Source organism: Dromaius novaehollandiae, chromosome Z (genome assembly GCF_036370855.1).
Source record: "Dromaius novaehollandiae isolate bDroNov1 chromosome Z, bDroNov1.hap1, whole genome shotgun sequence".
NCBI lineage: Eukaryota > Metazoa > Chordata > Aves > Casuariiformes > Dromaiidae > Dromaius > Dromaius novaehollandiae.
Window position 1 is genome coordinate 2,200,212 of NC_088132.1, and position 22,090 is coordinate 2,222,301.

The 22,090-nt window shown below is 42.1% G+C and overlaps 1 protein-coding gene across 3 annotated transcripts in view; it reads right to left on the bottom strand.

Moving 5' to 3' along the window:
* The window catches only part of SHB (SH2 domain containing adaptor protein B), a 119,070-nt gene that overhangs the window by 58,406 nt on the left and 38,574 nt on the right, over positions 1–22,090 (bottom strand). For all 3 annotated transcript variants that reach the window (XR_010385956.1, XM_064501379.1, XM_064501378.1), the window contains exon 3: positions 7,331–7,546. Coding sequence is in view for 2 of the 3 variants with exons in the window: in XM_064501379.1 (XP_064357449.1) it covers positions 7,331–7,546 (216 nt within the window). In the remaining variant the exon portion in view is untranslated. The remainder of the gene's footprint in view (positions 1–7,330; positions 7,547–22,090) is intronic.

Below are 22,090 nucleotides of genomic sequence, written 5' to 3' on the forward strand. Positions count from 1 at the left end.
GAGCAAATCCAAGTCTACTTTGGATGGATTATGCCTAATTATTTTACAGCTGCATGCAGACAAATTAAAAACTAAAGATGAAGAAAGAACCAACACAACAAAAAGCTTTCCTTTTTCAAAATCAACACTAAAATAAATACTGTTTTGGAATTCACCTGATAACAGGAAAAAAAAGGGGGGGGGGGAAATCGTTACAAAGCCCAAAGATTTCACCAAGTGAGTTGCAAACAAAAAACAAACGTAGTAGAAACTAATCAATTTATTCTCTTTTTCTGAGTGAAATAAAACTCAGCCATTTCATAGGACAAGCACAATACACACAAAATGGGGCCTAGGATTTCCATGTACATGCACATGACTCTTAGGGACAATTACTTTTTAAACCAATAATGTCACTTTTGTGGCTATTTTATTCCTAGCTGAGAAAACTGTCTGTAAAGCCACACTTAAGAGTGATCTCACTGGAGAAAGAAATGCCCTGGTCCCATAGCACTGTAGTGTAAATATTTAGCTTGTATTTCAGTGTTGCCAAACAAAGAAGTTTCTGTTTTTGATATTTTGTTCACTTTGAAAGAAAAACGACCTCTGAGCAGCACACAATCACCACCCTTGCGTGGGAAGCTCATGGTAACTCTGATAATATTCTTTGCCTTTGGAAAATTATCAAAACTAATAGATAAGGAAAAACTCAATTCACAGTGCAAAACTTCTGCATTAGGCTACACCACAGAAAAAACTGAAGAGAGATAAATATCCTGTATTTATCCCATCCCAATATTTATTTTTTAAAGTTTTAAGTGTCACTTATTCAGGTATGTCCCCCTGCCCCCCTTTTGTGCAGTCTGAGAGGCTACAACCACTCTCCTTCTTGAGCCTCCTACAGCTGCTTGGGCTCCTAGTACTGCTAGGTCTGGGCTAGCCCAGGGTGACAGAAGGATGAGGATGAACAAAGAATCACATCAGGCTCCTTTCTTGTGGGCAGAAATAAACACAGGGTAAATAGGAGAGGGTCTTGGGTGACAGGGACCAAGGGCCTGAACACTGAACAAGGCAAACCCCAGAGATGCAAAGAGGCAAGAGTGGGACGAGGTGTTAGGTAGGAAGAGGATGGATGAGAGACAGGCATGTCTGGGGGACTTGAGAAAGAGGAGAGGAAGATGAGACCACAAGCAGAAGAAGGGAAGAAGGGCAAGATGGAGACATGGTGAGAATGCGGAAGGGACAGGGAGAACAGAGAGCAGGTCCGAGGACAGAAAACACCCCTGAATCTTGAGCAGAAAACAAATTTCCCACAAAGGAAATGCAGAGAGCACTGAAGACCCAATGCAAACCCATAGCTTGTGTCAATGCAGAGCTGCCTCATATCCTGGGGACAGCTTGAGGATCCTTCCAGGCAGCAGACATACTGCCTGCAGAACAGTGCTACTAGGGACTACCCTGCAGTGTAGGCAGGCTCACCTGTCAGGAGGCTGCACATCTGCTGCTGTAGCCAGAGCACAGGATGTCCCAGCACAGGGACACAAAAAGAGAAGAGAATATCTACTGAATTAGGGCAGCAGTATCTGCACCAGAAAAGTGACCAGAAGACAGCAGACACCCAAAGCAGAAGCTTTCAGACACAGATGATAGATTAATTTCCAGCACATGCAACAGAAAAACTGTGCTGCTGTGCAAGCCTAGTGATGTACCTCTCCTTTGACCATGGCCAAACTGATGAGCCTATCTTGACACACAATAGGTATCCCATATCACAGCCAGGATTCTCATAGCCAGACAGCCTTCCAGCACAAGCCCTGCAAGCATTTTATTGGCCCCAGCAAAGACTATGAGTCAGCTCAGGCAAGCCTGAACTCAAGCCTGTTTCCATCCTGGCAGGGCTCAGCAGCAGAGCTGTGTTCTAGTGGAAGCTACACAAGCAGGTTAGGCTATGTTGGAGTTCATATTCTTTAGGGAGAGAGATTTCTTTTGCCTACACAGCATCCAGCAGGACTAGATGCTGGCTTAGATCCAGACTGCAGAAAAGTATCAGCATAAGCTTAATGGAAAGTGACTCAGCCTGGAAATCTCCAAAACTATTAAGAGTGGACATGCCAGAGCAAACCACACTGCTAAAAAGCAGAAATCAACTTTCTCTAACCTCCTCTTCTCTTCCACAGGAGCCTAATGAGATGAATGGGGATGCTGAGCAAGAGCTTTCTTTTTAAGCAGTTCCTTCATGTTCATCCATGTCTCTCTTCCTCCCAGCCACATTTGTCAAGGTAGATATTACGGACAACAGCTTGGGTTGGAAACAAATCCAAACCAACCCCAAACTAAAGATGTATAGCAAATGAAGTAGAGAGAGGCAGAGTCACTATCACAACAGCTCTACTTCACTATGCTATAAGAGAAACATTTCTGTTAAGCCTATCTCCACCTGTCTGTTAGGGGATTAGATCAGAAACAAAGAGAAAGTCTATTTTCACAGCAGGCTGTCTGCAGAACAGTAACGCTGTAGAGCTCTGAGGAGAATGGTCATTCCCATTTCTGTACTGCCGCAGTATCATGACACATGGCATTGCAAAAGTCACAGAATAATTCAGGTGGAAAGAGACCTTGGGAGGGCTCTAGTCCAACCTCCTGCTCAAGTCAGTCAGCTATGAGAACAAACCAGGTTGCTCAGGGCTTTAAACAGTCATCCCTTCACACAGAACAAAAACATCCAAGAACAGAGACTGCAAAACCTCTCTGTGAAACCTGTTCTAATGTTTCACTGTTCTTATGGGGATTTCCTTTCCCCCATATCCATTCAGAACCTTATTCAACTTATGCCTGTTGCCTCTCATCACCCACTAGGCACCTGCATCTGTGAAGAAACTGACTCTGTCTTCTTGAAGACCTCCTCATAGGTATCGGAAAGCTGCTATTAAATCCTGCCAAGGCCTTCTCTCCTCCAGACTAAACAAACCCACTTCCCTCAGCATGCATGTCCTCAAGCCCCCTTACCACCTTGGTGGCCCAAGGCTGAACTTGTCCTGTTTTATAAATGTCTGTCTTGCACTGGGGCACCCACAACTGGATGCCATATTCCACACATGGTCTAACAAGTGTAAAGGGAGCACAATGCTTCAAGGTTCACCAAAAAACATCTATTTGGGCAAACATCTATTTGCGCAGACAGAAAGCACTTATTCCTAAGCTGTTCTACTTCCAAAACAGATGCCTCACTCATTACAATCAGTGAATAAGGAGATTACAATCAGTAAATCACATTTATGATATAAGCAGTCCCAAAGAATAGCCCATTCTGTTCACAAACCAACAAACTAGAATGCTCATAGAGCCAAATCCTTATATGAAGGAGAATAGTGGTCCTGCCCATTTACAGAGCAATCCTGGGAGCAAATGTTTGATTTTTTCAAATGGTGGAGAGAACAACTGCATCTTTTAAAGTACAAGACATCCAAACATCATGGAACAATATGTCAGATCAGCTCCTCCACAAAGTGCTGGAGAACTCAAATTTGTTATCTTTGCTCACAATTGCAATTTGACTGCAGTGCAAGCAAACAGAATGGAGTTCATTTCAGATAAGTACATACAGGGTTTTCAAAAGGTTTTAATGTAATTTTGAATAAAGACATCCTCACAACAAGAGTGGTCTGCTACTAGATGGAAGTGACAGAGCTGCCCAGTGAAGTATACAGAAGCTTTTTTTCCTGTTTTGTTCTTGAAGTTGTTGAAAAGCAGAACACACATTCTATGTTAATGATGACGCAGGAAGATGTTAAAACTTCACATGTTTTCAGTTCAACAGGTCAGAATAACCTCCCCATGCAGCTCAAAAAAAAAAAAAAAAATCTTCATCACTTTGCTATGCTCATTCCCACATGTTTTGCAAGACAGAAGTTACAAATAACTGGAAGAAAGCTATTGTTGCGTCAATGTTCATAAGGTTGACCCAGGGACATAAGCAATCATACACATACACAAAAAAAACTCTCACAAAACAACCAGAAAAGTGGGGGTTAATTTTTCACTGTCAAATACAGGTTTATGAAACACATGAGCATGGTATTTCTTCACTTAGACTTTATGTTATTGAAAGAGGCAGCATCACCACAGAAAAATATCCACAGACCATATGACTTACTGAATAGTCTTTTAAAAAGGACAATACAACACTCTGCATTAAACAGGTTAAAAAGTAGGTAACAGATACAGCGAGACAACACAAGTACACACCTTCACCACCACTCCCTGAGAAGTGAGAGGTGAGAATATTCCTCTCCCCCAGTGCTGAGACTGTGCATCCTTTCCAAATTACATCCAGGATTCCTAAGACACCAACACGCACACCCTAGTACAATAGTAGGTAGTACAGTACTGGGAATGAGTTTCTTACAGATACCAGTCTCTGTGCAGTTTCTCTCAAGTACATCTGAACTGGCTCAGAAAGGGTAACGAACAGTGAAAGCATCCTAGTAGTATGTCATGTTATCCCCCAGTAACACTTCCAGGGTCAATTTTCTACCATTCATTACTCTAAGACTCGAATGTACATTTAATATTCTAACAGGAACAAATCCTGAAGTTGCTGATTTAAACCAAGGGGAGCTGAAGGTGACCTGTAAAGACAAATAATCCCTTAGCATCTTCCTTTCTTATCAAGATATTTCATCACTCCACTTGATGAGCTGCTCTGTGAAACGAGACCCTCAGGATCTGCTGTCTGCTTCTGGCACTCATCAAAAGCTAGATGTTGCTAATCTTTTATGATGTCATGGGAATTTGAATGAGTAACCCTCACTTGCACAGTCTTTTAATGGATTATCCTTGTAGGCAAAGCTGAGTGCACTTGCATTGCTATGTAGGAACCTAAATATCCCCACCCCAAATACCTACTAGTTCGGACTACACTATATGTCTGAAACTACTCAGCAGTCTACACATGAGAAAGAAGTAGCATGACTTTTTCTTAGCATTCCAGCAAAGAGCTTTGCAAACTGATTTAAACTGAAAGTAATTAAGTCCATACTATTCAGTCTTTATTTGGACCAAGTGCATTTGAATTAAAAGTCATGGAAGGAGACTGGAAAGTAAGCCAACTCACAGTGTTAAAGTTTTGTCTTAACGTCAGAATGTCATTTCACCAATATGTTCTTAAAAAGAAAGCCACATGTAGCACTAACATCCACTGTTGTACACTGACAAGTATTCTTATTTTGCAAAATTAATACAGCTTGACTCCAGAGATGCACCTAACTGGCAAGGAACTTAAACACCTCTCAAGTACATAAATTCCTCTTGCCATGAACTCCTGAAACTGTCTAAAAATATATATATATATATTCTTCAGGCTACCATTTCGTGGGACTATACTCAATCAAGCAGCAAGTTTCCTTTATGAAGCTGGGTAATATTTCACTTGGCTATTTTTGTGTTACTCAAGGATATACTAAGAATCAAAAATTTGTAGTCTCTTAACCAGTGTTTTCTATGTGAGCTTGCTCTCAGTTTCACACTTCAGTTATATACCAGAAGACAAATAAAACACGTGTTTTGTGCTAAGTATTAACACTGCAGCAAGGCTCTGCATCACCATTTTCCTCCTAGCTTTTATGGGTCTGCTCACTGCCTGAAACAAAACATTTCCTCAAGACCATGGAGATGCTGAAATACCACTGTACAACAGTCAAGACGCAATGCAGATAACCTGAAATCTCTTCTGCACAGTGAAAGCTATTGCACAATGAGCTACTAGGAACTCTCTGTTAGTCTGATGTGCTTCTCCTATGCTCAGGTTGAATGGCCACGCAAAAACTTTGTATTGCTTGCTGTGTGTTGTCACAGCCACAGCTGACTCCTGCTTCAGCCCAGAGCCAAAAGACACATGGAGAAACCATTTTCACTTCATGTACTCCATGTTAGCCTGTTCCAGAGGCAGGTCTTTGCATTTGTCCTGGTTGGATTTCATGAGGTTGCTGTCAGTCTATTTCTCTAGCCACACCCAGTCCCTCTGAAAGCCAGTCCTGCACCTCCAGTTTGATATCATTGCAAACCTGATGAGATATGCTACCTCTCCTTCTTCAGGTCACTGATAGAGAGGTTAAACAGGAAGAATCCCAGGACAGACCCCTGAGGAATCACACCTGTAACCAGCCTCCTGGAAGACTGTGAATCACTAGGCACCGCCCCAGCCCGATGAAGCTGCCAGATTTTCCCTCATCTAAACTGTAACATTCCAAACTGCGTAACAAGGGTGTTGCAGCAGCACGTGTTGAGGGCTGAAGTCAATAGAGATGCACCAACTGCATCAACAGGTCTAGTAATTTCAACACCGAAAGCAATAATATTTAACAAGCAGGATTTACCACAGGGTAAATTCACACTGGCTATTCCTAAACGTTGCCCCCAGGACTCTTTCATGCCTCCACCTAGAGCCACATCTCTTTCCTTACCTCCTCACTCCCAGAATCCTAACCGCACACAGCTCTCTTCTGGCCTATATTACCCAAGCTTTCTGACATCCGAAAAGGAACAACTCTGTTTTCAGACACAGCTTTTAACCAGAACATGTCATTGAGAGGTAGATGGTAGAGCAACATCCTACAAGAGCTTCCTGAAACAGGGCCAGAGTACCAGACTCATCTGGGCTTCGCTAGGGACACAGAGGTTCTACCAAGGAAAAAATCCTCAGCCTCCAGAATCACATCACTGCTGAGTGAAGTCCAATGAGCCATTTTCTGCAATGTAACAGCAGGGAGAAAGAAGGAGCAGAGCACAACCAACATCACCACGAAGTACAGGCATTCACAGAAACCGCAAACAGTTTGGTGTGAGATTTCTTTGACAAGTTCTGAGACCTTCAGCAGTTTAAAAGCATTCATCTGAAAACCAGCTCTACACATCTAGACAACACTCATGACAAACACCAAGAAACAACACCAAGTAGAGGCATGTTACTGCACGCATGCTACACAGCTACTTTTTAATCCAGTCCTTTAGGAAGCGGCTCACCACTTTAAGGACACTGTCAAACATCTCTTTCATCATGCAGCCACACAGCAATCAACACCAGCTACAGCAGGTCTAATAAAACAGGAAGTACTAACATGAACCAAGTGCTGAGCGAGTCTACAGGAATTCAGCTGAAGCACCAAACCAAAAAAAAGGAGTGTTCTATACTTCTGTAGCAGGTAAAGATTTGAGACTACCCATATTTGCTTTTCAGAGCTTTCTTTTCTTTTTTCCTCCCCCCAAAAGCAGCAATGCTCGAATTCTCCTAAAGACCAGTACATATGTTATAGGCATGAGAGAGAATTTTCTAGTTGGGATCTAGGAATCCTACCTGCCAGGGCTGGGATGGTGACTTTGTTCCATTCCCACGGCTGATCATACTCATCCGCAGGCCTGTCATCATCCTGTGGCAACTTGCTTTCTCGTAAATGCTGACTCACCACACTTTCGGAATCCGATTCCACACCACTGCCTTCTGGTTCATAGGGTGTGTCATAGAGCTGCATGCTTTTTCGATGGGACTTCACATTCTCCTGCCTCTGAAATTCTATTGGCAAAAAAGAAAATTCCATTAGTGTCACTACTGACCATGCCTTCTCATTGCAGCTAGTAATTTTAGAGTGTTTAACTTCCAGGTACTCCATAATATCCACGTAATTACACTACAGATGATAAGCTGCTACAAGACTTCTAAAACCCATCCCTGCATTCATTAGCTATCTGGAAGCAACAGTTTGCTCTATGTAACAAACAACTGCAGCACATTCTCCTGCCTCCACCAACATACCCCAGCTTGCATACAGCCAGATTACAGGGAGCACACTATACTTGTCAGTCTGTGTAAAGCACACTCATAAGCAATTGCATGTAAATTCTGAGAACACTGATTTTTATGTATGAAGTCAAGTCTTCAAGAAGAGATAATTTGGAAGTGCAACACAAAGATACCAAGCGAATAAAAAATAAATCCCACAATAATTGTATATGCTGACACAACTATATAAACAGTTTGCCCTAGAGAAGCCAAAATAACAACAGAAAATGAGCTGGGGCTAAACTAAGCATATGAAACAAAAACAGTGGTACCTAAACCTTAGCTCACATTATTTCAGTATTAAGGAGCACATACATATTTAAATTAACAATGACTTTGTCAAAAAATGGACATGTTCAGGCTCAGCAAAAGGGAACAGTGCACTGCCATCAAGAGTAATGCAAACCAAGCTGTGTTTGGAAGAACACAGCCAGCAAATAGAGGGAGAAGTCATCATGCCCTCTCCTTATCCCCAAGAAGGATGCACCCGCTGGACTACTGTGTCCAGTTTGCACATACCCCCCTCCACACAGCTGAAAAAACTAGAAAGTGGCCATCACCAGCTGGACAGTGGCCTGAGGTGCATGGCTGGTTAGTCTGATGAGGAAGAGGCTAGGGACATCTAACACCATCCCACGCTACCTGAAGGGCAGTCAGAACCCAATCCTTCCCAGCCATGCCAGGCATTGCAACAAGAGGCAACAGGGGCAAGATGCAGGTTGGGGGATCCAGGTGGGGCACTGGGGGAACCTTTTTGCCTTGGAGAGTGGTCTGCCCTGGACAGGTTGCCAGGGAGGTGGTGGTGGAGGGGGTCTTCATTCTTTGAGGTTTACAAGCTTTGGCTAGGCAAAACCTGGGCTACTCCATCTAGTGTTGTGGGCACCTGACTCCTCTGAGTGGGAGGCTAGGCAGGACACCTCCAGGAGGTTCCTCCCATTCTGTGAATTATCGCACATGTCAACCCTGTGCAGAAACAATACAAAAGAATGTTTTCAAGCTCCACTGATTAATTTAGTTCTCACTTGCATGCCAGCTAATTTCCATTTAGGCTACAGAAAACTCTTGCAAATCTTGAAGAGTATAGCATACTGAAACTTTATGGGGAGTCTGATATGAGCAAGTCGCATCACTTGTCATACAGGATGCAAGGTGAGAGTTACTTGTTCCTCCAGCATTCATCCCGCAGTGTGGGACAATCTAACTCACAGGTAGGCTGCAAACCAATTTTCACAATGTCTTTGCAAACTTTACTCTGCCAGTTTATGGGGGTTTTTTTCTGCACTCAGTAGATGGTAACAGTCTGCAAGTGAGTACCGTCTGGTCTAGAAAAAAAAAGTTCAAAGTGGTAAGGTAAACTCTGTAGCAGACGTAAAAATGCTGGCTCATTAGCTCCTCCTCATTCTAAGTAGGCAGAATTTCAAATAGTTTCCTGAGGAAATGAAACAGTTCTCCCATATAGGAACCATCAGCTGGATACAATACCCTCAAAGGAACCAAGTAGTAGAATGTGCAACCATTATCCTGATTGGTAGACAGAAAAGTTATTTCTTGCAGCAAACTGCAAAGTTTAATTAAAAAAAAAAAATAAGAGAGAGAGAGAGAGAGAGAGAGAGAGAGAGAGCGCGAGAGAGGCTTGTGGGAAAGTGAAGAGGCTTTTTAACCTACAAATGTAGAAAAGATTTACAGCAGCCCTTTCCATAACCCTAAAAACATTCATCAATTCATCTATCAGCAAAAACAGTACATTAAAATAATTGCTCAAAATCATTTCAAAAATACTGTGAAAAATCTACAGGACGACAATGTCCTTACTGCTTGGAAAAACATTTATACATTACAGATACAGCAAATCTGAAGAAATCTACAGCAAAACCAATGATGACAATACAAGCAATAAAAATCTGTTATAAATAACAACCACATTCCTACCTTTGCAGTACAATCAAAATCTAGCAAAGTGTATCCAGCTTGCGCGAAAAAATTATTTTCAACCCACCAAAAATAAAACACAGTCCTTGTGTTTCAGCTGTCTTTCTAAAAAAAATCTGCTCAAGCAAGCTATGCTGCATTAAGAAACAGGTGATTAACACCACACAGCTGACACTCAGCTATGGACTGTTAATACTTTCTTGAATTCTCCTCCTTGAACTGAGAAGAAATAACCATCTCTTTTCCGCTAATTCACAAATGTGGGATGTGTCTGTCTTTCAGGACTGTGAAGCCAACTACTAATATACAAGGAAGTGTGTGTTCCCAAGGAAGAGAAACCATGATCCTGCCTGAGCAGAGGAGATTTTACAAAATCTACTGGTTTTTAATGTCAAATACAGCTACAACACTGGCTCCTGATGTGTGAATATATTTCCATACAGGAGCTGATGATCAACTCTTCTTTTACACTCATGCGCAAAAGCATCAGACTATACAGAAAAGATGACATTTAAAATAGAAGGTGGTAGGCTGCTATATCATGTCTTGTAGTCAGAAAGTAAAATGACAGATTTTTGATTCTGAAGCAAAGATGCTTTTATACGAAAAACTTGAAACTAGTGAGGGTAAGGAAGAGGAAGAAAGGGAAAAAATATGTGTACATGCATACACGTGCACATACACACAACATACACATACACACAAAATACACATACACACAAATAAAATAAAAGATGAATAAGATGTTCAAAGATGAACTTCTAAGTAAATTTAAAGGAAGATTTATACAGGAAAATATATGTAGTCTCCTTTATAAAACCTCCTTTAAATTGGCTTGAAAGTGCATCTTTGAATTAATATATTGGAAGAATATTTATATAGAAAATATTTTATTATTTTATTATTAATCTATTTTATTTGATCAATTTATTATTTTATTTTATTATTTTTTCCCCAATTTTATTGAAAGTTAAACACCACTCAATGAAGGGTTGGATATTTAAGAATTAAGTATTTGAAGATGACAGAACATTTGTGCCTTTCTCATGATTTTCATGTAGGCTCTAATAATGACAGCTCTAAGTGCTAAAATAGCTACTGGAATGACAAGGGACTCCAAAATGGTGTTAATTCTGCTTTTCTGAAGCCTGGCTTTGGGCCAAGAGGCCCATTTAGAAGGCCAAGAGTCTTTGTACTGTAAAGACAGCAAGGGTAATGAAAAATACATCTGAAAAAAGGGTGCAAAAGATTTGTACAGACCATTCTCGGTTTACATTTTCATGTCTTGAAGTTCTGATTTATTAATTGTATCCTTTAAACTCTCACTTCTGATAAAGAAAATAACATTTTTATATTTTTATGTTTATTAAGTTAGCTAGCTAATAGAAGAAGCAGCAACCATAGTTTCCACAGAAGTTATTTTACTAGCAGGCGAGAAGAGACACACAAATAATTCTTACTCTCTCAAACTAGCAGTTATGACAGAATCAGGCACCAGGAGTCTGGACTCCTTTGTGAAACTGAGAACATGACCAGCAAAGTACAGAAACTGAGACACTTGGAAGCATAAGATTATGAGATACAAGACTGACCTTGACATTCTTTCCATCTGCTGAGCAATTCTGACATATATCCACATACAGAACAGACCTACAGTGCCACAGGATGAGCAGACAACCCCATGGTAACCATTCCAGCAGCCACACCAAACCTTTTAACAGCCTAAAATAACTCAATATCAAGAATCATAGATGCCCTGTATTTCTTAGGTATCCCTGAGGGATGCTCAGAGATATTTATGGGAAATACCATGAAGAAAACAGCACAGCTACATAGACAAGAGGAGGAAACTTTCAGCACAGTACTACATGCTTACAGAACCCAAGAGCTGGGCAAGGTTTCTTTCTGAGAAGATGCAACAGACAACAGAACAACTAGATTCTTCTACAATATACAGAAAACAATGGACATTTTCTTCACCACTAAACTAAAAGTAACAAGTAGTCAAACAATGTAATCCCATTCCAAATAAAAGTTCTGACAAAATTAAAAAAAAAAAAAAGTAGTGTCACCTGGCAGTAAACTGAACCTTAAATGATAGGCCATTTTGCAGAGCAGCACAACCCTTAGAAGCATTCCAAGACTTTAATTTCTGTGAAAAACAAGAAGAAATTTTCCCTTTTACAACATTTCTTTCAATGAAAGATGATAAAAGCAAAATGCAGGAGTCCTCCCGCAAGAGCTGCGTGAGGAATATCACATACAGAAAGGTTTCCTGAATTTAAGCGTTGGTAAGAGAGCTTTTCTCCTCCTGCCAGACAAAAACATAAGGTAAAGATTCAGCTGGGCAGGCAGTAAAGGCATTAGAAGAACACGTTTCTGTGCCATAATAGGAACACATCTTGCCTGCCTGCAACCAGTATACAGAAAAGGGAATCTCCTACTCCAGCACAAGTAAAGAACTCCCCTGAAGTTCTTTACTGCTATGTTAAAAAGGATGGAAGTATCATCAGCAGACAGAATTCTAGGCTTTGGCCAAAGTCCTCATGTTGAATTGCACTGATTTTACTCTGCAAGAGGCAAAGCAGGTAAATCACATGAATCCCCTGTTTTTTTCAACCTTTACTGTTCTACAACGAAAGCTTTTCAACCTTTTACAGACTAAGAGTTCACAGCATCTGTTATAACACAGGCATAGGAATGTCTTTATCACTTTGATAACAGACAGTAATTTCGGCATGCCCCACCATGAAATAAAGAGCCTTATAAGGCAATTAGATACTGACACATTAACTTACAGACAAACCAACTGCAGCATTAATAAGCTATTTTGACTCATTAGTGTGTCAGATTCCAAAGTGTATTGACCCACATATATCAGGTGTAAATAAGACAAGACAGACTCATCTCTGTTACAGATTTTAGGATAGGTGGAGTATTAAAATGCCACTCCTACCAGCTCCTCAGTGGCTTTCCTATTAACCATACTCCTATCCTAGGGAGACAGATCTGACTAATAAGGCAACATGCTGCAAATGGTATTGCCATACAATGCTGATTTCTGAAAGACTGGCACTAAAATTCTTTTTTTTTTTTTTTTTTTTTTTTTTTTTTTTTTTAAGTAAAACTACAAAGGCTATTACTACCCTTTGCATTCCCAAGCCTAGGAATAAAACTTTGGGCACCAGGACAAAATTCCACTACCGGGATTCTACACCGTTCTCAGTTACTCCAACCTTCACTTAACATTACAAAGCTCGATGAAAAGTTCATGGTCAAATCAGTGGATAAAGCATCGCCATCTTTGCTATAGCATCGGATGAAATATTTGGTAGTGCTCTTACCTCCAACCAGCAGTAGCTGATAGAAGCACCTGAATAAAAGTACAAGAATTTTCAAAGTCACAAGTGCGTGCACTTAACTTTCATCACTTACACAGCCATTTGAAGAAGAGTCAGCAGATCATTGATTGGCTTATACAAATAATCAAATTTTTAAACACTGTGCTGGAACAGAACACAGCCATCAGCTTTAAGGATTTCTGCTCCCCATCTCTGGATTCAGACAATAGCCCCCCTCTAGATATGACTCCACTGACAAATCCTCTACCCAAAAGTTGGCACTTAAACAGCTCCAGTCCTAATGACCTGGATTTAGCTTCCTGCACTCAAGAAAGCAACTAGCTATCAACTATACAACATGTAAAACTATAACCAACTCGGTGTGAATACCACCATGCCGCCACCCTCACTTAGAACATTTGTTCCACTCAGACAAACTAGATAATTCCAGCTGCCAGGATCTTAGCATTGAAGTGACTTCATCTGGAAATTACAGATCTTTCTGCTATCAAGTTCTCAATATGCACAGACAAACTAAACATTTATCTTCAGAAAGGTCTGAACGTTTAACTAAAGCAAGCAAAAAAACCAACAATCCTTTTCTATATTCCGTTATTTGTTCTGCTGTATGAACGCAATGCTGTACTGGAGGAGGGAGCATTTCAGCAGTCAGAGTACAGGCTAACTGATCTACAACTAGAACAGACAGTGTGGAGTTACGAGCAATGCAGCTTTTGAAATGCTGATTTACATTTTACATTCAACTGCCCCAGAAGGGCTGTCTGCAGGGTGCTTGGAGGACTTGCCATTGCACACTGGTTTTCTACAGACAGCGCTTAGATAGCCAGAACAGCTCCACATTAAAAAGAAAAGAAGGAAAGTAATAATAAAAAAAAAGTACCTGGGAACATGAATCAATATCAGGGCCTGTTTGTGGACAATAGCCACATGTATTCTTACCAGTCACTGAAGACCTAGAGTTATCAGTGGGAGCAAAAAGAAACTTGGGAAGTCTCAGGCCGAGTCCACACTGAGTGGCACAGGTAAGTATCTGGTGCATTGCACCAGACATTATCCTAACAGCTCAGCCAGCTCCTGCAGGTGAAGACCAGACCAGGGCCAGGTCAGAACACAGAAAGCCATACCTCACCCTGTGTTCTTCTCACTCTCTATCATGGAATAGTTCTTGCCAAACTGGCTGAAACCACTTCTGTCTACGCGCTCCTGAGCTTTCCAGCCATTCACCTGCCGTTTAACCCTAACAAGGGCAGAGAGCATTTAGGTAGGCTACACATCAAACCAATAACCTGCCAAGTTTGCCAGAGACGTAAGACAGATGCTAATGCAAGAATTAGCTCGACATAAGAACAAGAAAATTTGTTCCCAATGAATCCATTTACTTTCCCTCCCCACAAACAGCCCAGAAAAGCTTAGACAACTGCTCACTTATTCCAGCTTCACTGTTAATGTTTCTTTTCACGCCCATCTTGGTAAGATGACCTGGCAACATTTTACAATTCATGCTGCAGACTTATCACTGTGTCTGTGTCACAGACCACAGAAGTCAAGTTCTACATCTAACCAAAATTCACTTTAGACAACCAGAAGTCCAACTGCTTCCTGCTCAGCTTTCAGGTCTCTCTGGATCCCTTCACCTACTGGGCACAGGAGAGCACCAATAACCTCATCCCAATAGCAAGGAAGGCTGTTTTGAGACTGTAACAACTGCCTCACAGTGCTCACAATTCCAGATTTTTCTGCAGGAAAAGCAGGATATGGTGCCTTCCTACCCTCCTTTTTCTTTCTGAACCAAGGCCATATGATTCAGATGTGAGCCACCTTCCAGGAATGAACAACTGGCATTTGAACCCTACCTCAGTTTGAGAACTTGGAATAACATCCTGATATGAAAAGCAATGGCCCCAAACAGCCTGCATCATGACAGAAATCCTACCAAACTCCAGGCCTGACTCATTACCCCAGGGAACAGCATCCAAAGGAACTTTAAATTCCAGCAATCCAGATAAAGAAAGAGTACTGGGCCAGCCAGAGCAAGGGCAGAAAGAGAGAAGTCCCTTTATGACAAGTATCAGCAAACCAGCAAGAAAAACCATTCGTAATTCCCATGAAAATTATGTGTCGAAAGAAAGCAAGCAAACAAATGAAATATACTGCCAGAGGAGACAAGAAGTGCAGTCTTTTTTGGGGGCCCAGGAGGGGCATGGAGAACGAAAGGGAAGAAGGGTTAATGGTGGAGAGGGAACACCACAACACACAGACACATATAGAGGAAGCAAGACTACATCGTGGTGGATTAGCAGAACAGCGCTGCTGCTTCCAAAGGATATGACTTCATGAATCCAGCCTTGCAGACAGATATCTTTCAAGACAGAAGAAAAAAAATGAAAGAAATTGACATTTTTAAATTTATTCAGTTGCTTGAAGTCAAAAGTTTATTCTACATAGCTGTTCCCCTCAACATCCCATTTTCTGTTAAATGAGTCATCAAACATTGTAACTGCTGTCTTAAAGTTTACAATTTCTGCAGACTTATCATCTTGGGAGGTGTTTTGATGCTTCTTATCCCAGTCACTCCTTATGCATTCCCCAGAAAGACCGAGAAGAGGAGCAGGGATGCTCTTTTTGCTCAGAAAAATCAAGATTCTGCACATTTTTTGCGACTTGGCCAGTAGCCAACTCTGGCTGCTGCTACAGCCAGTTGCATCATGAGGCAATGTTTTGTTCTTAGGTTCTCTTGAACCTTTCAGGAGTATTGAATGGTGGGATCAAAGACTAGTCCATCCAACAATTCACGTGCCTTACAGCAAAACAGAGACTCCGTCTCAAACAAAACACAGGATTCCATAATCTAAAGCTGCTATGCACCGTAAGAGTGCACAGCACTTCCACTTGGACCTTTTCCTTGCAGTAAAAAACAGGAATGGAAGCCCTCTTCAGAATGCAGACAAGGCCAGGGGAGGTGCTGGGGAAGCACCAGGAGAGTAGGAAAATTAAAGGTATTTTCACATATACCTGCTAGCATAATGTTTCCCTCCAACCCCAGACAGCTCCCCTGCTGCTCCACCCGCAAAAATTATTCTAACATTAGCACAACCAGAATCTACTCCCCTTAGAGGACATCCTAACACTAATGAGGTGGCTATTTTAAACAAGCTAATACTCTCCAGGGTCAGGGCAAAGAAGCTGTAGCAAACACAACTATGCTCTGCCAACTATTTCCTGCAGTTAGATCAGTATTGCTGGCTCAGGGCTGCTATTGATGCTCACAGCCCTCTTGCCAGCTCTCTTCAAGAGCACAGTCTCACCTCTTGGCAGTAGCTCAGTGCTTTCACAGAAATGAGACATTCTTTTGAACCTCGCCTGCCTGTCAGGCTCTCTGCTTATTGAGAGCTTACTCAAAAGCTGGGCACAAGACCAGGTCTGAACAGCAAGTGTTTTAGTGAGTATAAATATGTATCTTCACTCGTACATTTAAGACTATATTGCAATGAATATGCAGATTATCAGGAAAAATCACTTTATTAAAACCAAGAGCAGACATGCGATTCTTTCCCTGACATCTGGGAGTTTAAGCTTAATGAGAATTACTGAAAGAATCCCATTCCCTGCATGCAGCTCACTTTGAAGCTGGCTATACTTTCAAGGGTGGAGGGTGCAGAGGGAAGCAGTGGAGGAGGGGCCTCTAGAGGTTCCCCCAGACCTAAGTTGCTGTATGATTCAGGACTGGGAGGAAGTTGCCCACAGGAACACCACACATGGCAGACTTAAGTGGTAGATTCAGGCAGCAAGAACAGCTGCCATCTCTGATTTAGCCATCCACCAACATTCCCCATATGGAGTACAAGTCAGGGGGAAGGACTGCTACTTGAGACTCCTGCAGTAGATTTCTCCCATAGATATGGCTACATGGTCAAAAGCAACAGAGAAATGTGAATTGCACTTCAGAGGAAGCATCTAGCCTGTGAAAGATTGCATGTGTTTGCAGGTTTGTCTGTATTTGTTATACTGCACAGGCAAACCCTGACCTGATGTTCATTTTTAGTCCAAAGCTCACTTATTATCTGCTAGACAAGCATTTTTTGTCCTCAGGGACAGCATTTTTATATAATAGTACAGACCTGAAGTTGTATTTGAATGTACGGAGCTATTGATATGCTTTAGAACATTTTATCAAAGTCTTTCATGTCATCACTTAACAGCATTTGTGCGTACACAATTATCTAATACCAGCAAATGAAACTGGTAAGTATTCAGCAGAACAGCATTAAGAACAGATCTTATTCTTAAGAAAATGAAAGCACAGTCCAGAAAACACCACAAATCAGTCTTCTTACTTCCCATATACTCCTTTCAACAGAAGCATCAGAAATCATGAATAGTAACATCTGATGTTTTCCATTTAAGTCAGGTCAGAAAATATCATGTCATAAAAATTCATTCTCACCAGGATCTTGCTGCGTGTAACTGAGTCAACACACTGTGGTAGCTTTTCCAGTTACACTCTTATTTTCCAATATGCTCCACTAAACCACTAGACCAGAGTGCACGAAAACATTTCCAAAATGTTTACACAAAACCGCATCTGAAGAGGTAAGTGTGGAAAGCTGGGTTTGTTGCTGTGAAAGTGTTTTGTTTTGATTTTTAAGAAAGATATAGAAACAACCTTAAAAGGGGATTACGAGAGGCTGTCTGCTCCTCTGCTCTATATTCCACCATGATGCCAGGTTTTCTCAGTGTCAGTGCAGATGCTCCAGTATTAGGTGCATTCTAATAAGCTAGGGGCAAATAGGGCAATACTTATTCCTTTTCAATTCAACACAGACAAAAGCAATGGTAAATCTGAAGGACACCACATTCTTTCCTTTTCTGTTCTTTTTCCTTACTATTGCATTTGAGACAGTAAGGCACACAATTCTTTGCCCACTTGAGGTTGCATTACAGCTTCAACAGCTGCTCCTGGGCTTGTCTAGGAGAAGTTCAGGAGGGCTCAGCTGTTCTAAGCTTCTCTGCTTTGCAGCCTACCCCAGCCAAGTTTAACAGCTGACAGACCACAGGAGAGCTACCACAGCACCAGAGACCAAAGCCACAAAAAAACCACTGCTTCTTCGCATAGCTTTCCAAACTGCAAAAAATGAACACAATTCAGATCTCAAAACAAGTCCAGATTTCCTCCAGGCAAACCTCATTACCCCCACTTTTCCAGATTCATTCTTAATTGCTAGTTGACCCACAATAGCACCAGTTTTGCTTGCCTACTTTATGCCTCATGCAGTTGAGCTGCACACTAACTCTCCCCTTCCAAGCCATGGCCATACAGTGAAACAAACAAGGTGACCTTGTTTGAGCTATCTTAAGTCCACCCAAGCCTCATTTCCAGCCTCTTCTTTCAAGGGTTGACACTGTTTGAGAAATCCATGGCAACACACCACAGTCCAACAGCATCAGACTGGAAGATTGTGAGGTCTTTGCTTGGGGAGGGGTGATAGAAAGAAACACTCACATCAGCATGACAACATAGACTAAAACTGGAAGAGGCTTATCTGACCCCAGCTGCAGGCTGCTCCTACAGAGATTAGCCTCTTGTCATTTTACGCAACACCTGTATTTTACATAACAAAAAGAGCACAGCTCTTCATAGCCAGAAACAAGAGAAGGTAAGAAGCCACATGTTGTGTTGCCAGTCTCTGTAAAATGCAGAGCGCACAAAACAAGCTAGGTTTCGGAGCAGTTTCAATTGACATTTTAAACCCATTTTATGACACTGCCCCACCGACACTGAAGTCCCATTAAAAGGCTAGTCAGCTAGTATGAGATGCTGTTCAGTTTCTATGGCGAGCAGACCCAGAACTGTCTGAATCTTTCACCTTCATTGATTTAGAGTATGAAAAATTCCCTCTGGTTTGGCTTACAAAAAACAAAGAAACAAACAAAAAACAGGAGAAATAGCAGCTATCAAAATACAGCTGATGTCAGAAACACACTGCATTTTCTTGAGATTTCACTCATGTTGTGCCACTAGAGATTTTTGGAGTTTGGATGCAAAGCCAGCACGCAAAAAATATGTCTGTTCACCAACAAGCTAAGCACAGCAAAAATGACAAAATACTACAGCCGAAAAGGCTTCTCCTTCTCTTCAAGCAGTACTACTTTTGCTTCATCACATGGTTAACTAATACTTACACTGCTGACTTGCTTTTCTCTTTTACTGAAGTCACTGAAGATATCTACTTTGAACTAGCTTAACTTTTATGCATAGTATAGAGGAAAAACACACTGTTAAAGAGAGTATCATATGAAAGGATGATTGAGAAAGTACTTCTGAGAAAAAAAATCCTCACTAGTTTAAAAAGACTCCTAATGAGATACTTAACTTTAGCACTGCCAGCTGAGAAAAGGGCAGAATCTCCCTCTGACTTCATAGCACAGGTAATAGCAACAACCTTCCCCTCCCCTCCAAAAAGAAACATTTATTCTCAGAGTTTTAATCATGATATTAGCAGAGGTCCCACTAGAATAGTAACAGCTCCACCTAGAATTCACAGCACACCTCTAGCTACAGAGCAGCCTGACCTCCTGCCAGCACAGTCTGGCTACACACATGCAGGCCTTGTCCAGCCCGCAAGCCCATTTGTCCAGCCTCGGTCCCTTTCCCTTCATCTCAGGAAAAGGTAGTGAACAGCTGTCAGAAACCATTCTCACTACTGCAAGAACAGCAGGCTTTCAGCTTGCACGTTCTCTGTCCAATGTCTGTTACCTCCATAACACTGAGATATTTGTGGATGAATCTTCATCAGGGTGCTTCTTTATGCCTGATAAGCTCCTGTATGTTTTTTTTCAGTGATTCAACTGAGAAAGACCACTATAGGGAGCATACTGTCACAGTGGCAAAGCTGGAAATGGACTGAGACCAGTCATGGATTCTCACATGCGGCCTGGCATATGCTGATTCTCACAGCCTTTGCAGAAAGCTCAAGCTGAGTTACAGGGTCAGAGGATAAGTCAGGTTGGAAGAGACCTCAGGAAGTCGTCTTGTTCAATTTCTTGCTCCAAGCATGGTCAGGTCAGATCAGGTGCTCAAGCACTAGATGCTCAGTCCAGTGTTGAAAACATCCAAGGATGGAGACTACACAACCTCTCTAGGCAACGTGTTCCACCACCTGACTGTCCTTACAATGAGAAAGTTTTTCCTTACATTCAGTTGGAACCTCTCATTTCCGTTTGTCTGCTGACTCTTGTCCTTTCCATGCCTGGATGCGACAATGATGACACCAGAAGGAATTGCAGTCTACAGAACTGTGCTTTCAAGGAATAATGCCAAACAGTTTAATTTTTTTTATACAACTTGCTCTAATATTCACAGAAAAGGAAGAAGACCTCTTGATTGCCACATGACCTCCTGCACAGGCATGTTCTACAACACAGATTGGTTGAGGTTGGAAGGGACCTCTGGAGATCTAGCCCAATCCCCCTGCTCAAGCAGGGTCACCTAGACCACCTTGCCCAGAACCCTACCTGTATATCTCCAAGGATGAAGACTCTGCAGTCTTTCTGGGAAACCTGTTCTAATGCTCAAAGATCCTCACAGTAAAAAGTTTTTTTTCCCCCTTACATTCAGGTGAAACTTCCTGTATTTCAGTTTCTGCCCACTGCCTCTTGTCCTGTCCCTGGGCACCACTGAAAAGAGTCTGGCCCCATCCTCTTTACACTCCCCCTTCAGGTATTTAAACATGTTGATAAGATCTCCCCAAGCCTTCTCTTCTCCAGGCTAAACAGTCCCAGCTCTTGCAGCCCCTCCACCTATGACAGATGCTCTAGTCCCTTAATCATCTCCGTGGCCCTTCACTGTGTTTGCTCCAGCAGGTCCATCTCTCTCTTATACTGGGGAGCCCAGAACTGGAGACAGTACTCCACGTGTGGCCTCACCAGGGCTGAGTAGAGAGGGAAGATCACCTCCCTCAACCTGCTGGTGATGCTCTTACTAATGCAGCCCAGGGCATCATTGGCCTTTTATGCCACCAGGGCACATAGCTGGCTCATGGGCAACTTGTTGTCCACCAGTACTCCCAGGTCCTTCTCTGTAGACCTGCCTTCCACCAGGTCAGCTGCCAGCCTGTTCTGGTGCATGGGGTTATTCCTCCCTAGGCGCAGGACTCCACTTCCCTTTGTTGAACTTCATAAAGTTCCCCTCTGCCCATTTCTCCAGCCTGTCCAGGTCCCTCTGAATGGCAGCACAGCCCTCTGGTGTATCAGCCATTCCTCCCAGTTTTGTGTCATCAGCAAACTTGCTGAGGGTGCACTCTGTTCCTTCATCCAGGTCACTGATGAATAAGCTGAACAGGACTGAACTCCCCTGGGGGGCCAGTTAGTTGCTGGCCCCTAACTAGACTTTGTGCCACTGATCACAACCCTCTGAGCTCGGCCATTCAGCCAGTTTTTGATCCGCCTCACTGTCTGCTCATCTAGCCTATGAGGACGTTATGAGAGACAGTGTCAAAAGCCTTACTGAAGTCAAGGTAGACAACAGCCACTGCTCTCCCCTCATTTACCCAGACAGTCTTTTCAGAAAAAGCTATCGGGTTGGTTAAGCCTGATTTCTCCTTTGTGAATCCATGATGCTTACTCATGATCACCTTCTTTTTCTTCACACACTTGGAAATGGGATCCAGAATTAGCTGCCCCATCATCTAGCATTAGTTGCTCCAGCAAAGAATGCTCCACCAGAATCTTTCGCAACAGGTGAACAGGCATTTTCAGCTTTTTTATTCCATTTGATGGCTGGAGCAGTAAGAGTTCTTCAAATCCAACATAACTTGTACTGGGGGGGTGAGGATGATTGAAGTGAGAAGGTAGGGAGACTAAAATGACTTTGAATAGAGAGAGGCAAGAAGTTGCTTAATCAAGCAAGACAAGCATCAAATAAGAGAACTAGGAGCCCTTTCATTTTCTGCAGTCAGAAGACTTCCAAGACTCCTAGTGAATTCAGACT